This window comes from Abrus precatorius, unplaced genomic scaffold, assembly GCF_003935025.1.
Source record: "Abrus precatorius isolate BTA unplaced genomic scaffold, Abrus_2018 Scaffold2, whole genome shotgun sequence".
NCBI lineage: Eukaryota > Viridiplantae > Streptophyta > Magnoliopsida > Fabales > Fabaceae > Abrus > Abrus precatorius.
In genome coordinates, this window is record NW_020874362.1 from 19,855,182 (window position 1) to 19,870,226 (window position 15,045).

Below are 15,045 nucleotides of genomic sequence, written 5' to 3' on the forward strand. Positions count from 1 at the left end.
ATATCATAAATAATATATTTTTTAATTTAAAATTAAAAAAATGTTTTTTCGTTTTTTTTTAAATTTTTTTCTAAACATATGTTAAAAAGATTTTATAGAAATAATTTATAATTTTTTTAAAATTTTATTTTAAATAAAATTTCTAAAATAGATTAATAAAGTAAGATTTTTAATGTATTTTAATAAATTTTATGATCAATTTTGTAATATAAATTGGCATATAATAAAAAATTTATTGAATGATTAAATATTTAATTAAGATGTGTACTCCAATGCGTTTTTTTTCTTTTCACTTATTTGTAACTTCGTATCCGAAACTCATGTTGTAAATTTAATTTGAGTTTATAAATATATTTTCTTATAAAACAAAAATCAATAAATAAAAGCCACAATCGTCTACACCGGACCCTAGGGAAAGAAATACCGCACAAAACATTTATATCAGAGGGCTCGACAAAAGAAAATGTACGTTACTACCTGCAGCTAGAGTTTGCAGAAACTTCATGTTTCTTGATCATTCTTCCTAACATCATGCATTTTGGAATCTTCGTGCCCACCCCACTTCTTTATCCTATCTTCTGCCAGGGATGCCTGTCATTTACAATTAAAATTAGGCTGTAATGAACATATTTACTAGATCTGTAATATACATTCCTCATCATATCACCAAATCAATTTCCTTTTACAATCAATACATATACCTCTTTATTCCAATCGGTTTTATAGATCATGAAAAAAAGAACACAAGTTTGTAAGATGGTCCCTGACAGCATTCCAGTCCAAATCCCCTGAAAATCATAAATAATTATAAATGCACATGTTGTTATTGATAAATATTTATATTTTCCCAGATGGACATACGGATCCCAACTCCCAGGTTTGAACATATTTTGATTCCTTTATTGATTTTATTATGAATGGACCATAATGCAAATATTCAAAAGATTAAAGTTCAATGATGGGAATTTTGTCGTGTAGCAAAGTTGCATGTTTTCTAGTGCTTGGCGTGTTTCGAATGTACTCGTGTACTTCTGTCGTCCAGGTTTCGAGCTTACTTTTTCTTTTCTTTTTTCACTAAGTGAAATGATATTTGAGTTACAAGTAATAGAAAAGAAAAAGCAAGTAATATAAAGTAAATAATGAAAGAAAGATAAAGAAAATAGCTCACCGTGACACCAAAGTCAAACTTGTAACCCAAAATAAGGCCCACTGGAATACCAAACAAGTAGTAACAAGCAATATTCACATAAGCAACAACTGCTTGCCAACCTGCCCCAACGGCAACACCTGAAAGAACGGGTTGCACGTTGTTGATGACTATGCAAAAGGCCAATAATGGTGTCAGCTCCATCACCACTTCTCTCACTTCTGAATCATTTGAAAACAAAAAGGGGTATTGCTTCCGAAAGACGATCAGAACCAGTGAGAGTAAGAGACCAATCAGAGTCGAAGTAATCACAGCGACCACAAGTGAAAACTTTGCCGTTCTTGGGTGGCATGCGCCCAACTCATTGGACACTCTCACACTGCATGCATAATTTTTTATAGAAATTATGTTAAATCATATTTGGAGACTTTCTAAGCTGTATTAGTTGATGTATACAAGGCTAGCTAGAAGCACGTTCAGAGGAAGGTGCGTTTGGCAAGAACAAACCTTACGGCTGCGTTCATTCCAAAGGATACCATGATGGTCCACCCCAATATGTTCATGCTGCAAATTCAATACCACAAGACGAGGTACATCATTGTTTGAACCAATTCAAACAAGGTGAAAAAAAAGATAAATTTAGAATATGTTTGTTTGCATTTTTAAAAAACTAAAATTACATGTATTTTTAATTTTAAAAAAAAACTCTTTAAAATGCAAATAAACATACCTTAGTCTCATATTGAGCAGATTAATAGCACAAAACAAGAAGGGAAACTTAATACTTCATATTCTTTTAATCTTCAATGTCAATTTGTAGGTTTATGCACTATTTTATTTATATTTATGAGTTTAAATAGGCGCCCACCTATTAATAGTTTACATTTAAAACTTTTATATGCATGAACGGGTAATCCATTTAAGTGATACATGTTTATTTTTTCTTAAATAAAAGTTTTGAATTTAAATTTTGTTTCATAGATCCCTATACTAAAAAACTACTTTGTTGTGTCTGTTTTTCACTCGACGTAGTGGGTTGGTATGCTTTTGACCCAAAAATATGTCAAGGATTACAGAAGGAAAGGGTTAGGAGATAAGTAGGACAATGGGAAATAACCCACTCGAGGGTAAAGAGCACATGTAACGATCTATTTGATAGTGGAGAACATGAGAATGCATGGGGCGTGTCGGTGTGGGTCGTCTCTTTTATGAGATGGATAAAACAAGGTCTTCCTTTTAAAGGTAAGAGATTGAGAATGGGAGGAAGCCTGATCATCCTTTGAGCCTGTTGTACTCTGCTATTATACCCTTTAAACCAGTTTTATATCGTACTCCTCTTAAGTTTTACACAGTAATTGATTCAATTTCATCATAAAAAGCTTCTGGGGGTGTGAAATGGGTAGAAGAACGGAGATAGGGAGAGGAAAAAAAAGTATAACGAATTATGTAATAAAAAGAAGATATATATATATATATATATACACGCTAAGTGTAAAAATATATATAAAAAAAATGAAGTTCAAAAGCAAATATGTTAATTTTCGACGATGAACGGTATTATTCAGTAGAGACATACTACCAACTAATATACTATTTGAAGTGGATTAGGGAAGACAAAAAGAAAGGAGAAGTGAAAAAAATGGAATTTCGTAATCGACATACAAGTTAAGGTAAGACAAACAAAAAGTGTAAACTATATTTTTATTTTTATTTTTGTAAATAATTGACACAAAAAGAGGAAACATATACAAACTACATGAAATTTTTTCAAATACATGATATGCATGTTAGGGTAAGAGAAACAAAATTGGGAAATCCAAGTTAAATGAAACTTTTGTAAATACTTAGCATACAATTAAGTTATGTATCTATGGTCATCTCGCGATGTGGATGACTTTGGAATAGGAACTTTCTAATTTGGTCAGGAGTGCAGTAGACTTTGGGAAATCTTTATACATAACATAGAATAGAAGTGTGTGTGTGTGTGCACGTTAAAACTATGGCGCAACAGCAGGGGGGCCTACAACATAATGATATTAAAATCATGGAGTAATGAAATGTTTAGAGAATTTGCAGTAAGTTTTTAAAAACAATTTATGGTTTTTATATTTTTTAATTTATTTTAAAATATATTGATATAATTATTAAAATTTTAAAAAAATTATTTGAATAAATTTGATATTTAAATTTATACAAATTTTTATATAAAAATGTATTAAATCCGTAAACAACCTAAGCCAAGAACGTTATTCAAGGCGGTAAACGGTAAATGTCAATGATATATAAATTAACATTTCCAATTTGATAGGAAAAAGTTGTCTATACAACTATTTTTTAAGACGTTTAGTTACCATTCTTGAATAATGAAGAAAAAGACACTTAGACAATAAAGATAAAGACATTAGTATCTATTTTTTTTATTTTTACAAGTTTACTCTCTGTGTCTCTGAAATTGAGATATTAGTGTCTCCTTTTTTAAGAAGTATACTGATGCTTTCGAATTTGTATTCCTGTGTTTCTGTCTTTCTAGCGAAACACTAGCCAAACATAATATATATACTTCCGTGTATCTGTTTAAGTGTCTCTGTCCCCCACCCAAATCAAACGTTGTCCAAGTGTAACAATTACAAATTGTTACCAATAAAAATATTATTATACGTTATTATATATAACTATTTTTTAAGAAGATATATACATTAAAAATATATTTAAAAATAAATAAAATGTTTAAAATGATATAAAATACAGTATTAATGTTATCTATCTATTTATTTATGCTAAGTGTACTCATAAAACAATAATGGGGAGATATTCGAAAAAAGAAAATGAGTAACTAATAATTTAAGTACGAAAAACAATCTCAAAATAATGAATACTTCGTGAGGGCGTATTGAGTTGGTATGTACTTGCATTTTTCATTTTAAATAAAATGTATAACGATTATAATTAGAAAACTCTACTTCTGAGTGACTGTATTAAATTATAATTACAAAGTGTATAAGTTGTAATTGAACTATCAAAGAATGATTAAAGGAAAAAAAACATAATAAAAGCAGTGTAGTAGTTTACTTGTATTCTATCGATTCCTGGTATATATATGTGCTACATGAAATATTTCAGAGAGAATAATATAATTCACTTTACTAATCAACTTCGATTGTAATGTCTTTTACTGTGATCAAAAGTCATTAAAGTGTCAGTTGTAATAACTATGTATTCATTCAACGTAGTATGAATTTTAAAGAGGAGTTTAATCTCAGTTTATTATTATTGCAAAATATTTTAATATTATGATATAAGATTAATTTATTGATGTAATACTTTTTACATTGTTATAAAACATTCTTTATTTCTAAGTTTGTTTATATTTTAGTAAGTATTGTGTTATTTAACATTTTAGTAGGGAAAAAAAATGGATGAACCTTTTTATTTAAGGCTATGACCGAGTTTTTATTTATTTTAGGTCAAGCATATTTGTCCAACAAGTCATTAAAAGATTATTTTAATATCTTATTTGGATAAAAAAAATGCCAGACTTTAAATCAACTAAAAATATATTTTAAACCTAGTAGAGTATTTTATTTTTATTTTTATTTTTATTTTTATTAAAGTGTAAGTAAGATAATGTTACACAAATTTTATGTGATGGTCGAGCATCACGGCTCACAACACTTGACTTAAATGGAAAAAGTAGAATGAATTTTTACAATGTTGAAATGTTTTTGTCTCTAAGAAGGAGGAAGACATAAAAGAAAGATGTTTATATTTTAATAGGGAAGAGAAAATACGATTTTTTTTAGATGATAATTTTTTAAAAAATAGAACGATAAAGAAGGGAAAAAATATAGAAGGTAAAAAATGAATATAAAAATAAAACTATACGACGTACTAAATAATGGTTGATGGGGTCTCCCCCTTAATTAAAGATCAGTAGTCTGTAGGGAGTGACTCACCAGATTGACAAGGCATCGACCGAAACTTCAGCATTCTTGAGATACCCCGCAAACAGTATGAGGGCCATAAAGTACCACACTTCAAGGCTGCACAACATAAGGAATCTTAAAAATATATATTGAAAAATAAAGATGATAACCGTTTAGCATTTTTCGAAAAACCATACACAAAAAACCATGTCAAGGAGAATTAACTGTGGTAAGTCAAACACAAGAACAATATATCTCCATGCACATGTTAATTTTTTAAGCTTCAAGAATATTTATTGTCTGTTATACACTCAATATTTAAAATGTATACAATAATAAAAAAATAAAAAAAGAAATAAAAGACAATGAAAAGTAAAATAAGGTGAAAAATAAAAAATATAATAATTATTATTATTAAAATATTCATCAACAACATCTACTCTCTTTATAGAAAGGTGAATAAATAAATATTTTGAAGAGAAAGGTAATAAAAACTAGTAATGTATTTTTTAGACATACTTTTTATAATTATTTAATTTTAAAAAAATTAAAAAATAAATTAATTTAATAAAATAGCATTTTAATACTAAAAAAAAATTAAAGGAGTGTGTTTTAAAAAATATATTCATAATATTTTTCTATATTTAATTTTTGAAATATAAAAAATATTAACCAATGCTTGTGTAATGTTAATTAAAAATTATCTTAAATACAATCTTATCATAGTTTTTAATATACTCTTTATATAAGTTCGATTAAAATAATTTTCGCAACCAGAATAATTAGTTAATAAAACCTTGAAAGATCGGAGAATATTGAAAAGTATTTAAAATTAGAACAAGACAGACCAGAGCATAACGGCAGAGGCAAGAGAGAGGCGAACAAATCCCCATAGATTGTGAAAAGCTTGAATGGAGAACCCACTCCAAGCCTCACCACAGGACCCACAAAACACATACACAAGCTGAGCCACCACAATGAACCACCACGACGCGTTCAGCACAACCGCAGCACCCACCATACCCCACCCAAGCTTCAACATAAGGAGCCAGCTGAACAAGACGTGCAGCACCAGCGCCGCCGCCGCAATCCACGCCATAGCCATGATCTTGCTCTGCGCCTGCAAGAACTTCTGGATTGGGTAGTTCATAGCGTAGGCGAACAGCTGCGGAATCATCCACAGAGCGAACATCCCCGCCGCCTCCGAAATCGCTGTCGTTTGCCCTATCAGCTTCAGAAGCGGCTCCGCGAAGATGTAGAGAAGGCTCAGAAAAATCGCTGTAGTGTTCATTATAACCCACGATCTCTGCATGTATATTCCTAACATATCCAGTTTCCCCGCTCCGTAAGCTTGCCCGCACAGCGTTTCCAACGCGCTTCCCATCCCAAGCTGCGTCCAACCCCAATCCAAATTAAATAATTAATCACCGGATTAATTAACTAATCACGCGTTGAATTAACTTAACTCAATTTTATTTTATTTTGCATTTTTTTCAACTTTGTTAACTTTATTTTATTGAAAATATAATAAATGATTTTTAACGTGTATTCAAATATTCAAAGATCCACGACAAGAGTCGTGTAATAAATATTTTTCTATGAAACCATAATATCATTATTATTTACTTACCGTGATGCCTAAACAGAAGCCCGCGATGACGGAGTTTTCAATGGAGACGGCGGCGAGAGCGATGGTGCTGACTTGGCCGGAGAAGACTTGAGTGATGGCGCCGAGGGAGTACTGGCAAACGGAGGTGAAGATGGCGGGGCCGGCGAGGTACCAGAGCTTCTTTGACTCGAGGAGGAACTCCCGGGCGAAATCTCCGGTGCCGGCGATTGGAGCGATGTCGTCAGATTCGGTGGTGAAGACTGCGGTGTCCGGGGCATGGTTTTGCGCATGCGGCGTGAGAAGTGGTTGAGTTTGGTTGTTGTCCTCCATCGTCACCCAAGACAGAATTGAAAATGATAAAGGTCACGTATATAAAAAGAAGAAATCGATCCCTCTAAACAGATTTTACCATTATGATTTATCATTGGTAGTTAGAAGAAAGGCAGAAAAGGATAAAAGACAAAAGGTAAAATATCAAGTAGCTAGCATACATATGATGATATGATCCTATCCTAACAACTGCCCATGAGGAGAGAAGACGGGTCAGATATCACTAGTTTGTTCTAGTAGTGTTATTTTAGTATTAAGGACAGTAAACTGATTACATGTTCACACTTTAATTAGATATTTTTAAAAAGAAATTAATTATATAATATATTATAAAGTATTATTATATGTTGGTTATTATTTATAATATTCAACATAAATTATAATTAATTATTTAAAAAATATAAAATTAAAAAAATAAACCAACTAGAAAACTTAAATTTTAATTAAGCTAAAATTCTTATATACAATGATGATGAAACTGATAACGATCGATAATAAGAAAGGCATAAATAAAATAGCAATTGATACTAATTAATACATTTATCATCTTTAGCTCTAGGATAAATCCATATCTTCTTATCAATAGAATGCCTCATTCTATACATTCATAGGTCTAAACTTTGCCTGACTTAATGTTAAGGAGTTAACCCATTACAATACTAAAATTAAAGTCTCTCTAAACTCTGCTTTTTTTTATAAAAAGATGCAATAAATTTTAATATCTTAACTAGTTTTTAAATTTTAGTATAAATGCAATTACACTATAATAGAAAAGGCATTAGAGAACGGTTCCACATTATAATAAAGAGTAGTTCAAAACATTCTTACAACTATTACTATCCAAAGTGAATATATTTGGAGATTGATTCATACAACTGCTCTCTAAGTATCATTTAGAGAGCAATAAATTTAAAATTATTTTTCTTGTTAGTTTTTATTATAAAATAAAATTAATTTTTTTATATTTAAACTTAAATTTGTATTTTTGAGATTCAAAATTTCTTCATTGATGAGTTTTTTTTTTTATCAAAAACCAAAATCAATTTTTTGTCTTGTTAAAATTCAAGTTTGTATGTTGTGTTAACCAAATAGTTCACGTCTAAATAAATAAAAGACTGTGAATGAAGAAAGACACTAAAAAGGTACATATAATTGTGGAAGATACCAACTTTGTTAGTATATAGAAGCAAAAAAAATGAAGAAGAGATTCATAGAGCTCATGTAAGTTGAGTGATGTTTCATCCTTATGTGGGTTTATAAGTTAGAAGTTGCTAAAGTTTTTTAAAATTTTAAATTGTGAGAGTGGTTAGCATATAAATGCTCTCCAAACATGACTTAAGAAAGCGGTTAATACGTTACCGCTCTTTGCAGAGCAATTAATATAATCACTCTCTAAAGTCACCTTAAAAAAGTAGTTATATTATTATGCTCTATATGTGATCACTTCAAAAAATGAAAAATGGCATAGTGTTAGAAAGTTTGAATTCTAGATAATTACCTAGACCACATTCCTTTACCAAAAGGGTAAGCATTTGTAGGTCTAAAGTCTAAACTAAGAAATGCGCCAAAGTCACAAGCTAAAATGATAATTGTGGTCTTAAATCACATCTTAACCATACATTAACAATCCATCAACAGCCTAAAATGCCTTGTTAAAACTCATCTCACATATTAACATTAGGCTCTAATTCCCAACATGACATATAAATTCAACCAATATCTCAATCACACTTAATCATTATTGCACAATTGGCCTCATACTTAACAATCTTCAAAGATCTTGTAATAATAGCTTAAGAATTACGTCCTTTACAAGTTATCCAAGTTGCAACCAATTAGGTGGTTGCAATTTAGCATTGAAGTTATTATTACAATTTAGTGATTGAATTCGTAATCGACTGAGTGGTCACAGTTTAGCGATTGAATTTATGACTATTAAGTTAATCAAAAAAATTTGTTGCTAATGTTAATTTGCGACCAAATTTGGAAACAAAAAAAAAATGGTTCCTAATTTCATAATTTTGCTAAAATATTTTGCAACCAACTTTTTATCACATCACTTTGGTCACTAATTTAGTTGTTAGTTAATTTAGTGACCAAAATTTTACTTTATACAATTGATTTTTTCAGTCTCTAATTTACTTTTTTTTTTTAATTGTGAAAGTAGTAAATGATAGGGATACTAGATGTCCTCATCTATGGCAAAGCCTCTTCTAACCTTATTAGTGATAGTACTAAAAATATGTTTGTTAAACGAAACCAATAGGTAGGAATGAATGTCTCAACTCAACCTCTCCCAATACCTTTATAGTACCCTCATCTTGTACATCTAGTTATGTAGTTTGCTATTTATTTCTAATAAATGAAAAAAGTAGTAGATAAATATTATTCATATTAAATAAATTATAATAAAATATAATAAAAATGTATAAATTAAATTTATATTATTATTATTAAATTAACAGCTCATAAGTTTATGTTTTTCTTTTTTTTACTTTGCATGACCATTAGGAGTAATAGTTAGTGTTCCTGTTAAGGATACACGAGTCTTCTAGATACTCCTCTGTAGGTGTTTCAACTGACGCAACTCGTTGAATTGTAGATTCCTCTTTCTGACGTAGGGGAGATGTACCTGCAAAAGGCACTTCAATGATGAAGTCAAGATTCGATTCTGAGTGATAAATGTTATTTTATATTCAAAAGTCAACCTCTTACTTGTCCTTCCTTTTATAGGTATTTTTATGAGCTAATGGGCCTTGTGAGTCAGCCCTATTCTTAACCTGATAATTAAGCTGATAATATTCTTAGTTTTTTTATCTAAATAGATTTAATTGCTTATTAATTTATAATTAATGTACCTTGAGAGGTACTCGTCCTTCGTAGGCCGAATAGGTACTCGATTTCTTTCTTCTATAAGTAGGACTGAGTAGTGTCCTATACGGTACAATTAGTAAAAAGATTGTTAACACTTCATGACCATTAAATGTTAATAAATAATATGAGTGGTTGACAATCATAAGAAAATTGAAATTAGAATTAATCTAAAAGGAAACATAACGAATTATAAAAGTGAAACCATACTTCCTAGTTATTCTCGATTAATTTATCGTCAGATGTTGCATTATTTTAATTCTATTTAATTGCTTTTTGAATCCTTGTATTTATTTAATTTCACATCTTTTACTTTTAAACAATTAAATTAAGAAATTCTTGGTAATTGAAAACAATCTTTGTAGAACGATATTTCAAGAATTTATTTTAAAACTTTTTATTACTTTTTGACGGGTACACTTATTCATGAACAAATTCCTTGACGACTAAGAAAACAATGCAAGCGAAGTCAAATCTTGCAATCATATTCAAAATTGTAATGACATTCTCTTCAAACCCAAATAAGAATGCGTAACTATATAAAGAAATTCAACTAAGAACAACATGTACAACAAAAAATATTAACAACCATAATGTAACTCATACTTATATCTAGGTAATGAAGCAAAGAAGGCTTTACTCCAAATATAAACAGTAAACTAATATGTCTATTGTGACTAATGATACATTTATACAAGTGATCTCAATCAATTGATGCATTAAACACAAGAGTAATCCATTAGAATTTGCAAAAAAAAATGAATTAAATTTAACTATAAAAGTGTTAAACAATGGTTGACACAAAACATATCTTATAGAATTTAAAAACACCAATGCACAATCATTATAACAACATAATGATGATAGAATAAAATTCCTTTAAAAATTTAGGATGACATAAGAAAGTTTTCCAAATTTCTGAGAAAGAGAAAATCTAAATCTAAGAAAAATTTCTACAAATGAAAATATGAAAATTATGAGATATATGAAAATAGGCTCAATGACATCAATATATAGTTTTAAATCGTGTTAAGAGTTAGAATGCTAGACTGGTCGCTAGAACATGCAAATATTATTATATATTATTTTTGCAGTTGATGCCCAATATTGGAACACTCAAACCCAGCATTGAAACAGGCATCAGACTTTAGTTACTCAAGGTCGGGGCGTTAGAACACTAAATTTGGACATTGGAATTCTGAAACTCATGAAACATTTTAGTTCTTCTCTATTGAGTGGGCATTAGAATGTTAATATTCAATATTGTAATGCTCAGCAATTTGTTACAACTCTTTTGTTTCTTCATTGAGCGTTGGATCCCTTAGTTAACATTGGAACACTTAGTCCATATTTTTGCATTTTTGTGCTTGGTTTCTAATTAGGAATTTTTCCTATTCCAATTTTGTTCTAAAAATAAAAATAACATAATTTAATTTAATTTAATTTATACTAAATTTACAATTATTTATAATTTAAATAAAAATTACAAAATATTCTAATTTATGGTTATTTTTACTAATATTTTAATGAGATTTAAGCAAATTAATCTTAAAAATATACTAACATAAAGTTAAATATTAACTTGACTGTATTAAAAAAGTCAACATTCAATAGGGTTTCCTCACAAAAAGCTCCAAGATCCTAACTTTTCCTTTCAAGAAAAGAGGGCTTTGGAGGCGCTCCTAAGGTTCTCGCCCTAGTGATTCGATGGTGGTCGCGAGAGCTTTCTAAAGTACTGGAGGAAGACAAAATCATTTCGTGAAAAGGAGCAAGGTCCCTTACCCATGGTCTCGAGAGATCGAATAATATGGAGAAGAATGAAGCTGAGAAGCGGTCTATAAAGGAGATGGATCTCATGGATCGGAGCACCAAGAAGATCAAGACAAATGAAGTGGGACAAAAGGAGATGTCGATCTTAGGAATGCAAGAAGAATCAAGATCTATTGATGCTGCAACTTATTAGGTGCTTTCTATACCCTGTTTTCCTAAGCTTTCATCCTATAAAGATAAGGTTTTAGAATCAAATGAGGTAGATCTGATTTTAAATGACGCAGAAATTATTAAAAATGTATTGGATGATTTGAATATTATTTATGAGGTGCGGATAATACTGAAAGTACTGGTAAAATGCAAAACTTGTGTCATGACCTAAAGATCCCCTTGGAGGATTACAAGGAATGGTGTGCTCCTTGGAAATTTACACTTATAGTGAAACTGCTAAGAAAATCAATTAGCTTCAGATTTTGAAACCAAAAACTAAATAATATTTGGGGTAAACATGGGTCCCTAAAAATTCTTGATCTGAATAATGATTTTTTCCTCATTAGGTTTGAAAATGTGGAGGATTATAAGCACGCCCTTTTTGAAGGGCCCTGGTTAATTTTAGATCATTATTTGCTAGTATAGAGGTGGACACCCCTCTTTAAACCTTAGGACTATAATCATAAAAAGATAGCAGTTTGGGTTAGAATTCCTGACCTCCCCCTTGAACTTTACAATAACAAATTTTTATGGCAAGTGGGGAACTGTCTTGGGTCAATGCTCAAGATTGATCCTTACACCTCCTTAGTAGCTAGGGGTAAATTTGCTAGGATCTGTATAGAAATTGATTTAAAAAAGAAACTAATCCCAGCCTTTAAGGTTTTAGGACAAGAATTTAAAGTAGAGTATGAAAGGTTGCATCTCATTTGTTTTAATTGTGGTAAGTACGGGCACCGACAAGAGCAATGTAGTGATAATTTCAGGAATATTGAGGCTAATTTAGAGGTAGAAGGAAAAAAAATCATTGCTACAAGGGCGGATGATAGACACACAGGTAATAGTCCTAGAACTAGTAATGACTTGGTAATGCTTGAGAATGACAACATAACTAATAAAGAAAAGGAACAGTTTGGTCCTTGGATGCTTGCAAAGAAACCTTGTAGGAAGAAATTAAGTTCCTTTCCTAATGTTGGATCCTCCATGAACCAGGTTAAGAAAAAAGAAATTCAGCCAGGGTCTAGATTTGAAATTCTTGATAATTCTGAGCAAGATATAACTGAGAATTTAGAATCTGCCATTCATAGGAAATCTGAGCCTCTGTATAAGAATGTTGTTCACCATAAAAACTCTAGTACTCATCAGCTAAGCTCTAAAATATCTAATGGATCCAAGGTGAGTGAATATGTGAAAAAACCTCTCAAAGCTCGCTTTGCACCTAATCTTGGTAAAAGGGGTAACGAGAAAGGTGATTTTTCTCAAGAGAATGTAGTGGTTCCAAATTCTGATACAAGGAATCTTAAAAGTGTTGATAATCATGAAATGCAAGACATTATGCTGCTAATGATGTATTTTCATAATAGAATCCATATTGATCCTAATCTTGGCCATTCTATCCAGGATTTAGTAGGCCTTAATTCTGGGCTTTTAGGGACATGTCAAGGTCTCTTAGATCACAGCCCTACTGATAAACCTCCTAATAGTCTAACTTTAATGGAACTTGAAAACCCTAAAAATGTTACCCAAAAGGGTATTGATACTGTTGTTGTATCTAATGATGATATAAGTATAGGACAGCATCTTAAAGATGCAACTATTAATAAGCTCTAATGATATGAATTGCTTGTTTAATTTCGGAATTATAAAGGGGCTAGGAGTAAGACTTTTCATAGTATGATAAATGATCTTATTAAAATTCATAATCTTGATTTTATTGGTATATTTAAACCAAGAATTAGTTCTCTTAAGGCTGACAAGGTTATTAAAAAGATTAATTTGGACAGGGAGTTAGAATGGATGCTAGTGGGTTCTCTGGGGGTATATGGTGTTGCTGGAATACTAATAAAATAAAAGTTAGTTTCTTAGGATTTAATAAGTACATGATTCACCTGAACATTTGTATGGGTAATTGGGATTGGATATTTTCTGCTCTGTATGCTAGTCCCCAAAAGGGGCTAAGAGTTTATTGTTGGGGTCTCTTGTCTGAATTTAGTCTAAATGTTAATAAACCTTGGTGTGTAGTTGGGGACTTTAATTCAATACTTTATGAAATGAAAAATCTGGGGGGAGGCTAGGTAATATAAAACTTATTCAACAGTTTGCTAACTGTCTTGATAACTGTGGCCTTCAGGATTTGGGTTTCAAAGGAGACCCGTTTACTTGGCACAAAGTTTAAATGAAAGAAAGACTTGATAGAGTTGTGGTTAGTGATTCCTGGAGGATGATGTTCCCAAATTGTTCTCTTATTCATCTTTCCCTCCTCAAATCTGATCATTATGGATTATGGCTGAGAATTAGATATGGGACCAGACCTGTCCATCATAATAGAACTTTTAAATTTCTTTTTCCTTGACTTACTTATAGTGATTTTCCAAATCAAGTAAAGAATTCTTGGATTACATCTAGTACCTGGACTGAGAATATAGCCTCTTTCCAAGCTAACATATCTGACTGGAATATGAATGTGTTTAGTAATATTTTTAATAGGAAGAAAAGAATATTAAATAGATTAAGGGGCATTTCTTTTCAATTAGCTGGCAATAATAACCCTTTTCTTATAATCTTATGAATTCTATGTGGAGGGAATACCAGGATATTCTTAATCATGAAGAAACCTACTGGTTTCACCAATATAAATCTAATTGGCTCAAATTAGGGGATAAGAATACTAGTTTTTTTTTTTCATAAATTTGTTTTAGTCTGTAGATAAAAGAACTTGATTGATGCTCTTAAGGATGACAGGAATAACTGGGTATATGACCCGAGTAAGCTTAAATCTCTGGTTGTTCATTACTTTTAGACCCTTTATCATGATGATGAGCCTATGGGCTCTCCTCTTCTCACTACCTCCACTTTTCCCAGTCTTGGGAATAATGAGTTAGCCATTTTAAACTCTGACATTTCCTGTACCGAAGTTAAAACTGCCTTATTTAACATAGGAAATTTTAAGGCTCCAGGCCCTGATGGCATTCATGCTTTGTTTTTCAAAAATCAGTGGGATTTTTTAGGCCTTTTTATTTTTAGGTTTATTTTTTATATCTTCAAAACCCCTCAAACATTGCTGATGTAAATGACACTTCCATTTCCCTCATTCCTAAGAAAGAGAATCCTAAATATGTGAGTGCAGCTATGATTATTGATAAACTCACATTTTGGTATACTTTCTGAGTATTTTTTTTATGAGCATT

General features: G+C 30.7%; 1 protein-coding gene across 1 annotated transcript; it reads right to left on the minus strand.

Moving 5' to 3' along the window:
- Positions 1-398: 398 nt before the first annotated feature.
- Positions 399-7,194, minus strand: LOC113858488 (protein DETOXIFICATION 29-like). Its single transcript, XM_027491169.1, has 7 exons — positions 6,701-7,194; positions 5,919-6,460; positions 5,101-5,187; positions 1,655-1,711; positions 1,169-1,526; positions 702-788; positions 399-591 (listed from the first exon to the last, which is right to left on the minus strand). Exons 1-7 carry the CDS (start codon positions 7,007-7,009, stop codon positions 502-504), a joined length of 1,530 nt encoding a protein of 509 aa, XP_027346970.1. The 5' UTR covers positions 7,010-7,194; the 3' UTR covers positions 399-501.
- Between the last annotated feature and the right edge of the window lie 7,851 nt (positions 7,195-15,045).